The sequence below is a fragment of the Acomys russatus genome, chromosome 23 (assembly GCF_903995435.1).
Source record: "Acomys russatus chromosome 23, mAcoRus1.1, whole genome shotgun sequence".
In the NCBI taxonomy this organism is placed as follows: Eukaryota; Metazoa; Chordata; class Mammalia; order Rodentia; family Muridae; genus Acomys; species Acomys russatus.
In genome coordinates, this window is record NC_067159.1 from 52935958 (window position 1) to 52953697 (window position 17740).

The 17740-nt window shown below is 44.5% G+C and overlaps 1 protein-coding gene across 1 annotated transcript in view; it reads right to left on the minus strand.

Annotated features, from left to right (window-relative positions):
• Positions 1-17740, minus strand: part of Miga1 (mitoguardin 1) — a 58895-nt gene that overhangs the window by 13513 nt on the left and 27642 nt on the right. Inside the window, exons 7-10 of the mRNA XM_051165578.1 lie at positions 9189-9289; positions 1748-1866; positions 1394-1466; positions 279-365 (exon numbers count right to left, since the gene is read on the minus strand). Coding sequence (XP_051021535.1) covers positions 279-365; positions 1394-1466; positions 1748-1866; positions 9189-9289 — 380 coding nt within the window. The remainder of the gene's footprint in view (positions 1-278; positions 366-1393; positions 1467-1747; positions 1867-9188; positions 9290-17740) is intronic.

Here is a 17740-nt window from a genome sequence, read left to right on the forward strand (position 1 = left end):
GTGCGCCACCACGCCCGGCCTAAAATATTTCTTTATTTGGTAGGATGTGTGGCACATGCCTGCATCGGTGTGAGGTGAGAGAACACGTGCTGGAACGGGCTCTGGGAGATCAAACTCAGGTTGTCAGGCTTGGTGGCCAGGACCTCCACCCGCTGAACCACCTCAGCAGCCAGGACCTCCACCCGCTGAACCACCTCAGCAGCTCCTTATACTTTAGGACCCAGTCTTCAGTTAGATAAAACTAGTAAGAACAAAACTTGGTTAAAGAATATATTTACCTTCCGCGCTTTCACAATTAAAGCTGACAAAATCTTCCTTCCGCTTTCTGCAAGGAATGTCCTGTTGTCTGCTTCTGAAAGGATTAGCTGAAAAACACCAGTCCCTAAGATGCAAAGGACTGACATCCAACCACACAGGGATGCCCACACACTCAGTCCATACCAGAAGCAGAGCCAGCCCATATGCATGGAAATAGAAAGAGCTACTAAACTCAATGATCTAAAAAGATGAAGGGCAGATAAATTTGAATTTAAATTCTGTTTTAGACAATTAAACATCCACAGTGAGGAGATGGAGGACTGCTCTGTGATTAAGAGCATTGCACTGTTCTTGTAGGGCCCAAGTTTGGTTCCCAGCACCCAGGGTGGCAGCTCACAAGCACCTGCAACGCTAACTCCATCTGATGTGCTGGAGCTTCTGAAGCCTCTTCCGGCTTCCACGGACACCTGAACTCATGTGTACCTACCTACACACACACACACACACACGCGCGCGCGCGCGCACGCACGTACACACGCGCACACACGCATATACACAAAATAATAAAAGTAAATCTTGAAATTAAAAAAAAAAATCTATGGTAAGTTTTATATAGCTTTCAAGCCTAATAAAATAAAGACCCTTTATTATTTTGTTTTTGTTTTTAAAGATAGGGTCTCACTGTGTAGCTCTGGCTGGCCTGGAGCTCCCTAGGTAGACTAGGCTGGCCTCGAGTTCACTGACAGTGCTGGCACTAAAGGTGTGGGCCAAGGCTTCTGGACTTATTATTAATATCCTTACTTCTTTTTAGGAAATCAGCACTTTTGATCCCTGATTCAAACTTTAAAAACCTAACTACATGGCTTCATAACAGCAAAGGGCCATGTGAAGCAGCTACTTCCACACACTCGCACCGTCACCATGTTCTGCTTAGACACAGTGTGATGGGCTGGGCAGGTTAGGGAAGGATAACCCCGACGGACACAAAGCAGCATGGGGGGAGAATAAGCCAGCGGACTGCCTGTCCGCCAGCAGCAGCAGCAGAATGCCAAGAGCCATGCTGCGCACAGGGAGGACCGACACCACGGCTCACGGGAGGCAGGGAGGACCGACACCATGGCTCACGGGGGAATACCTGGAAAGCCTGCCGAATGCAGTGAAGTTTGGCGAGGAAGTCACTGTCTCCCAGGCACTCCAGCGTTTCAGTCCTGGATAGTACAGAGCGGAGGGTAACTGCTAGCTTCCCTGAGACCACGCCCTCCACAGATGCAGATGGACACAGGCCTTAACCGTAGGCCCGTAATAGAGAACACGTGTCCCCCGCATACTGACAGACCATGCAACAATTGTGCTTGGACCAAAATGTATTTTTCCCAGATTCATAAGCATGATTTAATAACTGTCATACAAAAAGAGCAACAGGACCTAGTATATAATTATAAAACAATATATTAGCCACTGAAATACAATATTAGCCGTAAGCTAATACCTCAGTACTCTGGAGTAAATTTTTCCTTCTTCAACTAAATGCATGGCTTCTTCGTAACATGGGCAGTGACAGAAAGACTCCAGGCTGTAGGCATGGCGCACTTCTCTGCGTTCTGAAAGCTAAGAGTACAGCAAAATATTTATACTGTATTAAGAACTATAAAAACCAGGATTTTCATATTATCAAAATGTCCTAAATGTGACTAACCCATGAAAATTACTAACAGTTAATGTAAGTAAGACCTAAATTCATTTTACTTCAAAATTCAGTTGTTACAGTTCAAGGTAGGACCCAGGCAAGCCTGCTGAGACTGAGGCACCAACCAAGATCCACGCATGGACTGTGCCTAGGCCCCTACAGATGCAGCCGGTGGGCAGCTTCATGTGGGTCGCTAGTAAGGCGGGCAGGGCTGTCTCTGATATGCTTTGGGTTACTTCCCCCTGGTGGGGCTGCCTTGCCGGCCACGAGGGAAGAGAACACGCTCAGTCCTGATGTGACGTGATGAGCTGGGGTAAATGGGGAAAGGGGCGGCTCCTCTTTTCTGAGGAATAGGGGAGGGGAAAGGGGAAAGTGAAGGAGAGTGGGGCTGGGAGGAGTGGAGGGACCATGCAAGGACCGTGCATGGTGAGGACTCAGAGGTAGGAGACAGGCAGCACAGTCTCCCTGTAGGTCCTATAACACGGAGACTAGGAACTAGTTTTGTTTTGTCTTGTTTTTAAGATTTATTTCTTTAACATTATGTATACAATGCTCTGCCTGCATGTGCACCTGCAGGCCAGAAGAGGGCGTCAGATCACATCATAGATGGTTGTGAGTCACCATGTGGTTGCTGGGAATTGAACTTAGGACCTCTGGAAGAGCAGACAGTGCTCTTAACTGCTGAGCCACCTCTCCAGCCCTAGGAACTAGTTTTGACATGGACTCTGGCGTCCACTCGTTGATCGCTTCCCCCTGGTTGGGTATCCTTCCCAGGCCACAAAGGAAGAGGATGCAGGCAGTCCAGATGAGACTTGACGGGCTGATGTCAGATGGTAGGAGAGGAGGGTTCCCCCTTTCTGAGGATTATTGGAGGGAGGAAGAGTGGGACCAAGAGGCTATGAGGGACAGGGATGTAAAGTGAACAAAAAAACCAAAGAACTGCAGTTCTTTTGTTGTTTGCAAACAAGAAAAAAATCGGGTGTTGGGAGGAGAGATGGTTCGCTGCTTAACTGTACCATGGTCAGTTTCCAATGGGGGAATCTGGTAGTTCCGGCCTCCTGGGCACTTGCACTACAGGCACATACCTACTCACAGATACAGATACTCACACACACACACACACACACACTCACTCATGCACACAAGCATACACTCATACATACACTCACAGATACAGATAGAGACACACATACTCACACGCACACACACTCACATATACACTCACAGATACAGATACACTCACACACACATGTACACTCCCATATACACACTCACACACACGAATACACACACACTCACACACATTTATACACACACACACACACAGTCATAAACACACATTCATACAGAATTAAAAAGAAAATCTTTTGTAAAAAATTCAGTTGTTAAAAAGAGTAAATAAACTTAGCTGGGCATGGTGGCACACACCTTTAATCTCAGCACTCAGGGGGCCAGACTTGCTACATAGCAAGTTCCAGGCCAGCTACAGTTATGTGGTGAGACTTTGTCTCAAATAACCCAAAAGAATAAAAGTTAGCAAGCTTAGTTTACTTTGAATCCAACTACTTAAATCTACATGGTGCAGAAACAATCAGAATAACTAACAAGGAAGAGGGTTTTCATGTCCAAAGAGTACTTCAAGCAAATGACGCAGGCAGACCTATACAACCATAAGAACAAATGAGGCAGACCTATACAACCATAGGAACAAATGAGGCAGACAGACCTATACAAACCATAGGAACAAAGTCAACTCGCCACCCTGAGGAAGTCTGTCATGTCTATAGCTTTGGTTAGCTTAGATTTTATATAACTGAAAGATAATGCTCTTTTGACTCAATAAATTAAGATTCCAGTCTGACAAGTCATTAAAAAAAAAAAAACAACTGGAGGGCTGGGCACATGGCTCAGTGGTTAAGAGCACTGACTGCTTTTCCAGAGGACCCAAGTTCAACTCCTAGCACCCACATGGTAGCTCACAACTGTCTGTAACTCCAAGATCTGACACACACAGACATACATGCAGGCAAAACATCAATGCACATAAAGTTTTAAAAATATATATAAAGAAAATAGAACAGAAAAAAACAAAACAAAACAAAACAAAAAAAACAACTGGAAATACTATTGGGTGGTCAGCTAAATAGAAATCCCCTGGAGTAATCTTTTCTTTTCTTTTCTTTCTTTCTTTCTTTCTTTCTTTCTTTCTTTCTTTCTTTTTTTTAAGCTTTTTGAGGTGGGTTTTTCTATGTAGCCTTGGCTGTCCTGGACTCACTTTCTAGACCAGACTGGGCTTGAACTCACAGCAATCCATCTGCCTCTGCCTCCCAAGTGCTAGGATTACAGGCATACACCACCATGTCCAACTAATCTTATTTTCTTTCTTTCTTTCTTTCTTTTTCTTTCTTTTTCTTTTTTTTTTTTTTTTTTTAAGATTTATCTATTTATTTGTATACAGGGCTCTCCCTGCATGTACACTTGCAGGCCAGAAGAGGGCATCAGATCACATTACAGATGGTTGTGAGCCACCATGTAGCTGCTGGGAATTGAACTCAGGACCTCTGGAAGAAGAGCAGGCAGTGCTCTTAACCTCTGAGCCATCTCTCCAGCCCTAATCTTATTTTTTATAACAAATAATCCATTTACTGGGGCACTGTCTTTTCTTTTTTCTGGCGCTTTGGGGAGAGAAGCTAGGGTCTGTGTATTCTATCTTCTCAGTTATATCCACAGCTCAAATCCTTTAAAAATAGTATTACTGAGACTTATTTCATGCACCAGAATGTTGACCCTATTAAAGTATACACTCAGAGTTTGCAACCAACAGTCCTTTCAAGAACATGTTTGTCATTCCACTCTGAGTCTCCAACTCCCCTCTCCTGGTTTCTCTTACTGAGAAAATGACATATAAATGGGACTAACCAGCATGTAGCCTTTGTGTTTTGTCCTGCTTTCAATGGTCATCCATGATGTGCCACATATCAGCAGGTCACTCATTTTTATGGGTCAATAAAACTCAAATGCGCGGGGGCTGGAGAGGTGCCTCTGGTAAGAGCACGCGCTGCTCCAACAGTGGACCTGGGTTTGGTCCTCAGCTGCCACATCAGGTGCTCACAACCACCTGCGACTCCAGGTCCAAGGGACCCACTGCCTTCCTCCAGCCTCCACAGGCAGCATGTGGCATGTGATACACATACAAGCATGCATGCAGGTTATTCATATATACACATTTAAAGAATAAAAATGTGTATCTAACTGTTTAAAACAGCACAACTCTGGTACGTGGACATACCATATATTTTTTACTCACTCTTCAGCGATGGATGTTGGATTTTTCCACTTTTGAGCCATCGTGAGCTGGCTGCTATGGATATTTGTGTACATATTTTTGTATAAATATATGTTTAAAACTTTCCTCATACTTAAAAAAGAAGGGTCAGATGGTAACTCTTGTATTTTACGTTTGGAGGAAATGCAGGACTGTTTTGCAAAGCGACTAGCCACAGTCCAATGCCACTAGCAATGGTCACACATCTTTTCATAACAACTGCTATTTTCTTCCTTTATTATAACAACTACAGCAGATGAGAATTGATTTGTATCCCAAAATGACTGATGATATAAAGCAACTTTTAATCTTATTAGCTATTTGTCTATTCTCTTTGGAGAAATGTCTATTTGCTTCCTTTGCCCATTTTTACATTAGGCCACTTACCTATTTAATATTTAACTGTATGTAGTTGAAATGTAAGTCTTTTAAAAATCAGATACAAAATATCTTTTTTTTTTTTTTTGGTGTTGTTGAGCATAGTAGGCCTTGGTAAGTTCAAGGCCACCCTGGTCTACACAGGCAGTTTCAGGCCAGCCAGAACTATATAATGAGGCCACGCCACAAAAAATCCAAACCAAACCAAACAAAGACAAATGCTGAGAATCCAGCTGTGGAAGCTGCCACACAGGTCAAATTCTTACAACTGTTGAGGGACAGACCTTTTGGGAAGTGCTGGCACTATTAACTTCTTTCCTGTGGTGGCCAAAAAGATGGTGCAGCCACTGCATTACATGACTTGGCTTTTCAAACTCCCGTAGAGAGAGAACTGAACAAATGAAAAGCTGCACAGCTCAGCGCTCCTCTTGAGACTCTGCTACTGCCTAAGTAAACGCTATACGGACTTTTCAAAGTCCTCTCAGAGTTCTTGAATTTTTGTCTTTGACAATTTATGCCAAAATATCCTCATTGTTTTCTGGAGGAGCTTTTCCATCTTTCATGCGTCTGCAGGCTGTAGCTTTTGTGTGTTACACGCAGCCGGCACTGTGTTAGATGCTTTAACGTAAATGATCCCATTTGCTCCTTATGTCAGACCGTAAGTTCAGTAAGCCCACTACTGCAACATACAGGCAGAGGCAAAGAGCAGACGTCTACTAACAGGAAATGTGCCGTAAGTCCTAAATTCAAACCCAGACGTGATATCCCAGAGCTGAGGCTCTTTGTACTGAGTGTGTGTGTGGACCCTGAAGGTTGACGTCTGCTGTCTACCTTGATCATTTCCCCCTATTTGTTAAAGACAGGATCTTTCCCTAAACCTAGAATTGCTGAGTTAGCAAAGCTGGCTGAGCAGCAAGCCCCAGGGATGTGGGGTAACCGGTGCTTGCCCGTGTGCCCCGCTATGACGCAGGTGTTGGGGCTCATGCATGTGTAGTGGGCGGTCTCAGCCTCAGCCTCAGCCTCAGCCTCAGCCCTCACACTCTCCGTCAGACTACACTATCTCCCTGCCTTATCTAAAGTGCCATAGACGCTGTCATAGCCCCACTAGCATTTAGGCCAATATATATGTGGCCAGAGAGATCACCAATGGGGTAAAGGTACTTGCATCGAGTCTGGTAACCTAAGATCAAGTCCCGGGACCGAGAGGAGAGACCCAAGTTCCTCAAGTGGTTCTCTGATACCCACTTTTGCATGTAGCTCAAACCAGTGAGTTTTCTTGTGCCAGGGATTGCGGAGTTTAAGCCTCTCAACAGTTTACGGTAGACATAAATAAATAAATAAATAAATAACATAAAATAACATAACCACCAAGGGCTGTCTGAAATTGTGACAAACTCAGAGAAAGAAGCAGAGGTGCACAGGCCTCAAGCTGCTGTAAAGATGTCTGAAGTCAGGGGAACTGAAATGTGTGGCAGCTGCAAAGGAGCATATGGTTCCCTCACCCCAGAGCTTTAGCCATCGTCTCACAGTCTCCAACAGAGGCTGTGCTATCCTGGAAACTGGCCAAGATGATTAAAGCCAGAGAGAAAGAGCAAAAAAGAAACAAAATGTCAAACTATTACAACATGTAAATGGCTGAAAGCTGAAGGCTGATGGGTGGGGCCCTGCCAGCAGGGAGAAAACGTTTGTAAACTCAGCAGCTTAGCAAAGACTGGCTAGGGCTTCCTTGGTTAGCTTCATGCTAACATTAGTTAGGACATTACATCTGGCCACAGAGAAAAATCAGGTTAGGTCTGGTCCTGTAGCTCAATCCTGTGGCACTCATCGGCTGGGAAATGGCAGCTTGTTGGCATCTACCGTCACTAACATTACTTAGCACTACACAGCTGAGGAAACTCCATCCAGAATGCTGCATGATTTGAAACCTATGTCTAGATGTGCTTTCACAAGTGGAAAATTCCATGCCTTACCTTGTAAGGTTGCAGCCAAAGTACAAGATAATACCTTCAGGCTATATGAAAACAGATTTATTTATTTTACATGTATTAATGTTTTGCCTACATGTGTATATATGCACCACACGTGCCTACGGATGGTTGTGAACTACCATGTGGGTGCTGGAAACCAAACATCGGTCTCTTACAACAATAACAAATGCTGGGCCATCTCTCTAGCGCCAATATAAATCAATTTTGTGTCTAGACTTGTTCTCCATTCCCAGATATGTCAGTATGAAAAAACTCCATATATATAAATATGTATGTACATACATGTACACACACACACAAAGTCTATAACATTACTGGTCTCAAACATTTCAGGGCAGGGATGTTGAACCTGTAGTGCAAATTCTTTCTAATGGACTCAAGGACTGCCATCTTTGAGTGTAAAAACCATTACCATCTTAATCAGAGAAGGTGTAATTACACACCACAGATCCTTAACAGGACCAGACCTGTTGATGTGCCCTCAAGGGGACTGAATGAAGAGTCAACCGTCCTGGAAGATTCCAGGAATTCCTGCCTGGACTCCTCTCCTTGCTGGATGTTATTCTGTACCAGCTATATGTGGTCTCAGAAAGTTCTAGGGCATACAAAAAAGAAGGTCAACCAAAGAGGGCATCAAGTCACCATCCATGCTGAGGGGAGATATTTCAGTTGGAGGGTGTGTCTCACACTCCTCACACACAGACCCAGTAATAAGCAGGCCCAATAAGCTTCTTGGTTCAATACCTAGCAATGAGAAACACCATGTTTTAGAAGCTATAGGGTGGTACACTCCTCCAGTCCCACAGCACTAGCATGCAGGAGACTGAGACTGGAAGATTCTTAGTTCAAGGCCAGCCTAGACTATGTGATGAAACCCTCCCTCAGTTCTGTAAAAATTTGAATTAGAATGTAGCATTGTTAGCACAATTATAAAAATACTAAAAACACCAAATTGTACATGTTTAGGAATGTATTCTATAGTATCTCTGTGAGGATGTGCATTTGTTTGGTTGCTAGGAGACAGAAGGTCACTATCCCAGCTGACCTCAAACTTTCCACCGCTGTGGGTCCATGCCGGTGTTGGGAATGGAGCCCGAGTCTCCAGGGAGAGGAGCCAGGGCTGCAAGTGCTCAGTCACCTCTCCTAACTCTAGAAGAAAGTGTTGCTAGGCTCCACGCCTGTAATGCCAGCCCTCAGGAGGGGAGGAAGGAGAAGAACTGGAGCGTGAGGCCAGCACAGGCTCTGGAGTGAGACCACCTTCGGCGAAAGTGAGAAATAAAATTACAGCAGACAGGGTTATAGAGATGGCTCAGTTCACGAGCACTGGCTGCTCATGCGGAGGGCCTGGGGTCTGTTCCAAGCTCTCACATGGTGGTGCACAACCATTTTAACTTCAGTTGCAGAGCATCTGATTCCCTCTTTTGTCCTCGGTGGGCACCAGGTACATACGTGATGCACAGGCAGACATACAGGCAACACACACACACACAGCAGCTGGCCTGCACTGCAGTGCAACGGTAAAACTACATCACACGAACATAAGCTGTCTTACCTCTGTTGCTGAAGCAAAGAGATCTGCTGACTCAATGTTCAAGGTGTCTTGCAGGCCAAAGTCATCCATATTCTCCTTCATGCCCACATCTGTGTCTTTATCTTAAAAGTGACAAGGGTCCAAAATTATTATTCTTTGTCTCTGCCATGTTCACTCTATATGAGATGATTTTACCTTAACTCTTTAGTCAGACACTCTGAGGTCAAGGGAAAACAGTAGCAAACTATAGTGGCTACGATTGGATAAAATTCTTGCAATGCTTCTACTGTTGGCATACTGCCACGATATGGGAGAAAGTGCTATAAAAAGCAGACTACATTTTTTATTTTACTTTATTTTGGCTTTTCGACAAAGGGTTTCTCTGTGTAGCTTGGCTGCTCTGGACTCCCTTTGTAGACTGGGCTGGTCTTGAACTCAGTGATCTGCCTGCCTCTGCCTCCCGAGTGCTGGGATTAAAGGCGTGCGCCACCACGCCTGGCAGGAAAACATTTTTTTGAGGCAGGATTTCACTATGTAGTCTGGGTGGTCCTGGAACTCACTATATGGATCAGGATTTCTAGTAACACAGATCCACGTGCCTCTGACTCTTGAGCAAGGATTACATGCGCCGTGAAGGTTGTGGCCTGTGCCTATAGGACATGCTGAAGAGGCAAAGCAGGAGAATCACAACTTCAAAACCAGGCAGCTACAAAGCGAGACTTTCAAAATATCAAAAAGGCATGTGTCAGCACACTTGGATTTACTCAAGTTATTAACACAGACTCTCTGGCTACTCATCGACTGCAAGGTGATCAATGACAGCAACCTGGAAGTTACTTGTGTCTTCTTCAAACCTCACCACTGACTTTAACAAGCTGAACAGCCAGTGAAGATCAGACATCAACGTTCATGTTTATTCTTCTTACTTAAAATCCAGAAACTCAAGAGGCAGAGGCAGGCGGATCGCTGTGAGTTCGAGGCCAGCCTGGTCTACAAATCGAGTCCAGGATGGCCAAGGCTACACCTAGAAACTCTGTCTCAAACCCCTCCCAAACAAAAACACCCCAATCTGCTAAACATGTCAAATGTTTTATCCCCTTTATTAAGAAGCAATAACATTTTCTTATTTTCACTTATTCAGATTTTTAACCCTTCCATAAATAAATGCCATTAACTTTACCAAGATCGCTCAGATTTTCTTGAGAACCCTATGCGTCAGAACAGCCTTTTGTGGCTCCGCCGGGATGGAAACTCCGCACCCAGTTAGCTTGGTTTAAACTCAAAAGCTGTGCAACCAGTTATATGTACTAAGCTCTGCACAACAGCAGGGACAACGAGTGCCAAGTCCTCGGGCAGCTGCGCGGGGACCCCACGTGCGCAGCACATCAGGCCTCACTCCATGCTTGCTGGGACCAGATTTTACACTTTAACTGTTTACCTTCTAAAATTTAAATGATAATTGTTTCCTATTAGGCTTGTATCAGTCCTTTGAAAGCACTGAACTTTTCAGCCTAAAATTCTACCAAGGCAGGCCTGGTAGTACATGACATAGCCCCAGTTAATCAGGAGGCAGGACACTAGGTTAACCCACAAGTTCAAAGCTAAAACAGGCCCCGTCTCAAAAAAATAAGGAAAGAAAATTCTTCTAATAAATGACCATTATAAACCACTCACAGGGCCCAGAGCCTGCGTTCTCTGCATAACCAGTAAACAAGCTAGCAAACCACACCACACCAACAAAACCTCAGAGGTTCACAGTGTTCTACCAACTAGAATATAAGCCAATTGCCTTACAATTAAAAATTTTATATTCCTTATTTTCCTTTATGTATGTGCCTGAATAAATTTATGTGAACTCTGTACATGTGGGTGACCACAAAGGTTAGCAGATGGTGTCCATTTCCAGGAAATGGAGCACCAAGTGTGTGCTGGGTACCACACCCAAGTCCTCTGTGAGGGCAGTAAGCACTTATAACTGCTGAGCCATCATCACAGTTCAGCTGCTTTACACTTTTATAAATAGTTTCATAGCTGGCAAATAGTATCTTTGAACACTCAGTTATGGGAGAAATTCCCATAATTTTCATTTCAGTACATATAAGACATTTAAAAATGTACACACAAACACGTGCATATATGCCTACTTATACACACACACACACACACACAAACACGCACGCACACACCTTGAGACAATGCTATGCTGCAGCAGCTTTAAGCAGGGTTAAATGCAGCCTGTTAACTAAGCCCCATATGCCTGTTGTCGTTCTCAGGCTGTCACAGGTATCTAGAACTCCTTTCCCGCACATGTCACACAGGAGCTCTCAGGCTGTCACAGGTATCTAGAACTCCTTTCCCGCACATGTCACACAGGAGCTCTCAGGCTGTCACAGGTATCTAGAACTCCTTTCCTGCACATGTCACACAGGAGCTCTCAGGCTGTCACAGGTATCTAGAACTCCTTTCCTGCACATGTCACACAGGAGCTCTCAGGCTGTCACAGGTGTCTAGAACTCCTTTCCCGCACATGTCACACAGGAGCTCTCAGGCTGTCACAGGTATCTAGAACTCCTTTCCTGCACATGTCACACAGGAGCTCTCAGGCTGTCACAGGTATCTAGAACTCCTTTCCGCATGAACACAGGAGCTCTCAGGCTGTCACAGGTATCTAGAACTCCTTTCCTGCACATGTCACACAGGAGCTCTCAGGCTGTCACAGGTATCTAGAACTCCTTTCCTGCACATGTCACACAGGAGCTCTCAGGCTGTCACAGGTATCTAGAACTCCTTTCCTGCACATGTCACACAGGAGCTCTCAGGCTGTCACAGGTATCTAGAACTCCTTTCCTGCACATGTCACACAGGAGCTCTCAGGCTGTCACAGGTGTCTAGAACTCCTTTCCCGCACATGTCACACAGGAGCTCTCAGGCTGTCACAGGTATCTAGAACTCCTTTCCCGCACATGTCACACAGGAGCTCTCAGGCTGTCACAGGTATCTAGAACTCCTTTCCCGCACATGTCACACAGGAGCTCTCAGGCTGTCTGGCCTCAGTTGAGAGGAACTAGCCATTCAGTATCATCTAGACCAACTACCAGTTAAAAAAAGAAAAAAACTAACAAAAGTGACTTAATTCCAGAGGGACAATAATTACTTACTCGTTGCATCCAGCCCTGCTGTGGCAATGCAATATGATGAAAATATCTCTTACATTCTAACACACTGGAACCTTTGCTAGACCTCCTGGCCAGAGGGTCACTTAAGACTTAAAACTTCTGTCCAACTGTGTACCCGGCCTGTGTGTTTAACCTGCTTTGAAGAGAACACGTAACAATCAAGTGGACCTGACTTGGACCCCCATGTAAATGACTTTTAAACCTAGGCTAACACAGAGCTGCAATCCTACACCATGACTCTCCCATGCCCCTGACCCAGAGTGACCATGTGCCTTATGACAGTCATCTGCTGGAAACAGCAAACAGGCTAAAAGCAGCCTGATAAAGGACCCATGACATATGGGGCCCTTGTAAAACTGTGACGAAAATTTCTATAAGCTATCTCTCAGTCCTTCCTCATGTGGTGTTTTCTGTGCTGTTCAACAGATACAGAACAAAGCCTCCTTTTAGGGACAGACACACAGACATAGACACACAGACACAGTGACTGACAGTGACTGCCTTCAGGCAGGCACAGGATGGAAGACAGGGGAGCTGAAGTCGAGGATTCAGATCTGGCCTTCCTCTTGGTTAAACGACACCACAGGGAAGTGCTTTGATTTCTTTCCTTAATGCAATACTGACAAATTATTGGTGACCTAATCATTAGTGTATTTCTATGCAACAGAAAAGCATAGACCATGCCTCTTATTTCAGTGATTGTTGTAATTCCTGAATGGCACTTTAATGATGATGGAGGGAAATAACACATCTGTTTCTTGGGTGAGCCAATAAAAAGTATAAAGCAGAAAGCCTGGGCAATGCCCCATCTCACCCAATTAAAATGTACAACTTGTTCCAAAAGAGTCTCCACTCTTTATTTATCTAGTTATTTTCACTTTATGTGCATTGGCGCTTTGCCTGAATATATGTCTACATGAGGATGTAGGGTCCTCTAGAGAGCTGCGACCTGCCATGTGGTTGCTGGGAACTGAACCCCAGATCTCTGGAAGAACAGCCAGGACTCTTAGCCACTAAGCCACCTCTCTAGCCCCAGAGTCTCAACTCTTGATTATACTACCAAGACACAAGGATACCTTGAGAACTTGAAAACTAAAGCTTTCATCTTCAGAAACTGCTAAATTTTCCTTAGAAGATCGTAGGCTTTTTATTGCTTTGATCAAAAACCATGACCAAAGCAACTTGGAGAAGAAAGGATTTATTGGGATTACACTTCCACAGCACTTGTCATCACTGAAGGAAGTCAAGACAGGAACTCGAACAGGGCAGGAACCTGGAGGCAGGAGCTGGGGCAGAGGCCATAGAGGGGCGCAGCTCCCTGGCTTGCTCATCATGGCTTGTTCAGCCTGCTTTCTTGGTTTTGTTTTGTTTGTTTTTCAAGACAGGATTTCTCAGTGTAATAGCCGTGGCTGTTCTGGAACTCTTTGTAGGCCAGGCTGGTCTTGAACTTACAGAGATCTGCCTGCCTCTGCCTCCCAAGTGCTGGGATTAAAGGCACGCACCACCACTCCTGGCTTCAGCCTGCTTTCTTATAGAACCCAGGACCACCAGCCAGGGATGGCACCAGCCACAATGTGCTGGGCCCTCCCCTATCAATTACTGACTAAGAAAATGGCCTACAGGCTTGCCTAGGGCTTGATCTTATGAAGACATTGTCTTAGCAGAAGTTCTCTCCTCTTAGATGACTTTAGCTTGTGTTAAGTTGCCATAAAAGTATCCATCACAGGATCTAAAGCCCTCTTCTGGCCTCTAAGAGTGCCGCACACATGTGGTACACATACATATACATACGGCAGAACACTCAGACACATAAAATAAAAATAAATATAAATATCAAGAAAAAATTAAGCTGGGGTGGTGGCTTTAGTTCCAGCCTCTGGAGGCAGAGGCATAGGCAGAGGCAGGTGGAGCTCTGTAAGTTCAAGGCCAGCCTGGTCTACAGATGAGTTCTGGACAGCCAAAGCTATACAGAGAGACATTGTTAAAAAAATAAAAGTTTGAAACGACCTCCTTTCTGACCTAGCAGGTTGACAGCAGATGTGTTTTATATAAATGCACGCTTATAGGCTTAAGGATGTTTATACAACACTGTTCCTAGCAGACAGTGTGGGGAAAGGTGTCTCTCAGGAACATAGCAACCAGCACTTGACACGACAAAATATTATACAGCAAAGATGAAGTGTTGCTTTATGCAGAGAATCAGGTGAGCATCACAACACACTAAGGGAAGAATCATATGCATGACCTCACGCACATGAAACACAGCTGTCTGTCATCTGGGAGGCAGAGGCACCAGAATCAGGAGTCAGGGTCATCCTCGGCTACACAGCACATCGCAGCCAGCCTGACCTACGTAGAAACGTGTCGTAACAACAGCAGCACACAATAGAAACAGCTCAAAAACAGACAAAAGAAACAACATTGGCATGGCTTCCTGCTACAGCTGTTAACCTATGCTGAAAGCTCCAAGCCACTTGCATGAACACCATCAGGACAGTGGTGAGGTCTGTAGGTGCATGGAGTGAAACAACCGGGGGTAAAGGAGATGGGGAGCTGGTGATGTTTTGTTTTGATTTGCATGATACTCAGAATCTATGATAAATCAATGTGCATTTTGGTTTGCACTTTCTTCTGGAGGGATGTTTAACACGCTGCCTGCAGGCCACATGCATCCCGGAATAGTTGTAAGTGTGGCCCTACTCATTTGTAGGTGACAATGTCGTATCATAATCTCAAAAAGTTGAATACCCTTTAGGGTTATTTATTAGTAAAGAAAAGAAACTACTTTGGCTTCAAATGCCTGAGAGCAGAAAGATGCTTCAGAGAAGGGGCAAGATGGAGAATGTGTCTGTGTTCTAGTGTTGCTAATAAGCCGACCAACATCGAACATGAACTAAACTGTGTGACTGAGGAAGAATCTAGAAAGAGTGAAGACAAAAGCATTAAAGCACCAGATGACCTAGGTAAGTGCGAAAGCAAACCGAGAATTCCTTTTCTGCACGCTTGAACTAACAGCAGGGGTGACGACACAAACCCAGAAGTGCCTGTCAGTGCTGCGCCGAGGGCCGTAAGTGAGAAGGGTTATGTGTTATCTATTTACTTATTGTGAGGTGCAGTCACAGTCTCCCATGTAGCTAGGACAGTACCATTGGTTATGACTTGGAGATGCAGACACTCACACCATCTTTAAGTGGGACTATTTAGAGAAAGCAAAGGAAATATTCTTAAGGAGAATCACAGAACAAAAGATAACAATAAAAGTGTGAAATTAAATAAATATTTATTTTGTGCTCACTGCTCTCCAGATACTGAGTGACATGCTTCAACACGTTATCCTGTTTAATTCCACACTTACTCTGAGGTGGTGGGTGCTATTACTGTTCTCATATTGAGTTGGAGCCATTTCTAACCAAATATCTCTCTGGCTTTCAAAACCTTCCACAGTCACCTGTGTCTCACCGATTTGCCATTACTTTCCACTAATTACTAAAAGCAAGCATAGCCCCCTCAGCACGAGTTAGCAGCCCCGCACAGCAGCCTCAGTGGCGAAGCTTGAGCTTTGGAGGCAGCAGCGCAGGCCCTGTCCCGGCTCAGCTTGCTACTGAGAATCCAGACCAGGCGAAGCAGCAACACTCACTTCAGACTCATGCTAAGGCTTACATGAGATTTGTAGACGTCCAGTGCGTAGCACACAGTGAGCGCGGGTGCATTTGCCACTGTGTCTTCCACGTGGGCATCTGCATTCCTTCAAAGGCCTCTGGCTTCCTCTGCAGTGGTTCTACACAAGTACTGCTCCCCTGCTCCCCTGCCCACACCTGGAAAGCACAGTCTTATTGATCCACTCAAGTCCCATTGCCTTCAAATGTCCTCCCAAATTGTCTTTTTCTGTTTTTGTTTTGTTTTGTTTTTTGAGACAGGGTTTCTCTGTGTAGCCTTGGCTGTCCTAGACTCACTTTGTAGACCAGGCTGGCCTCGAACTCACATTGATCTCCCGAGTGCTGGGATTAAAGGCGTGCGCACCACGCCCAGCCCAAATTGTCTTTACTGAGGTAGCGTTGAGGGGTGAAGATCCGAAGTTGAAGCCAGACAGCTTGCATCAATGTCAGGACCCTGTTACTCATTAGCCATGTAACTTTGGGAGGGTTTCTCTCTCTGTTTCTCAGCGAGCTCACATAAACACAGGAGTAAAATCTACCTCTAAAAGCACAAGAATTAAATGTTAATGCATATAAACACCCAAAGTTAGCAATTCATAATTGCGTACTATTTATTAAACTACTTTTCAGCAACTACTGCCTAAGCAATAGAAGAATAAACCAATCTGTGTGCTGGAAGCACTAATGTTAGCGCTTTGTCCCTCCAACAACTCACACAGTTCTCGAGGGTGCCACGGACATTAAAAGCAACAATATTGGCTCATGTAAACTACTATTCCTTATTTGTTGTTGTGAGCTGGTAATCACCAAGGAATGAGAGCCATGGCTAACAAGCCTAGTATTAATCTCACTTGGGTCATTTTGTCTATAATAAAACTTTAACATAAATATATGGGAATATAGTTAATATAGTTAAAAAAAAGACTTTAATGTGTTTCAGAGCCTGTTACATCTCTGATGTTTCTGATACTGAGAGAAATTAACCACAAGAAACTAATGTATAAGCCTGAAATATACAGCTTTTGCCCTTTCATGAGTGTAAACACCCTCAGGAGTCCTCATAGCTGCCCACAAGTGATGAATACATGTTAATGACAGTCTACCCAGTTGATACATTGGCTCTCTGTTTTTGTTGGGTTAGTTGATTAGTAATCTTTAAAAAAAAAAAAAAAATCTAAACATGTCTTAAAATGTTTTCTGCCTTCTTATCACCTGGAATTTGAAAGGTTCACGCTGAGACCCTGACAATGTTCTTTGGAAGAGCAATGACACTGCGATGTGTAACTTTAGCTTAATTATCATGCTGTGGGCCAAAAATGTGACTGCGTTCAAGCCTTCTTCTCCTTTCACAGCTTCGTAACTCACTAATCATTAATATGTTACTTAAGATTTTTCCTAAGGATTTGCTTTTGCTTTTTTTTTTTTTGGAGAAAAGGAAAAGAAAACTAGAAGCCAGTTCAGCCTTGTCCCTGGCCCCCAGGCCTTGCTTTATTTCCTTAGATCCAGCCAAGCGGGTTTGGTGTCTCAGGCCTGCTGTCTCCAGACACATTCTATTTCTGTTGCTGAGAAGGCACTGGGTCTATTTTAGCCTCTGCATACTCTAGTGGGGATTCCAGGCGTGCCTCTTTTCTTTTCTAACCCCACGCTGTCCACATAGGCTTTATAACACAGTGAGAAGACGGAGCCTGCCTAGTGTCTCCTTGTCATGTGACCACTGCTGGTCTCAGAGGAGTTTTACAGG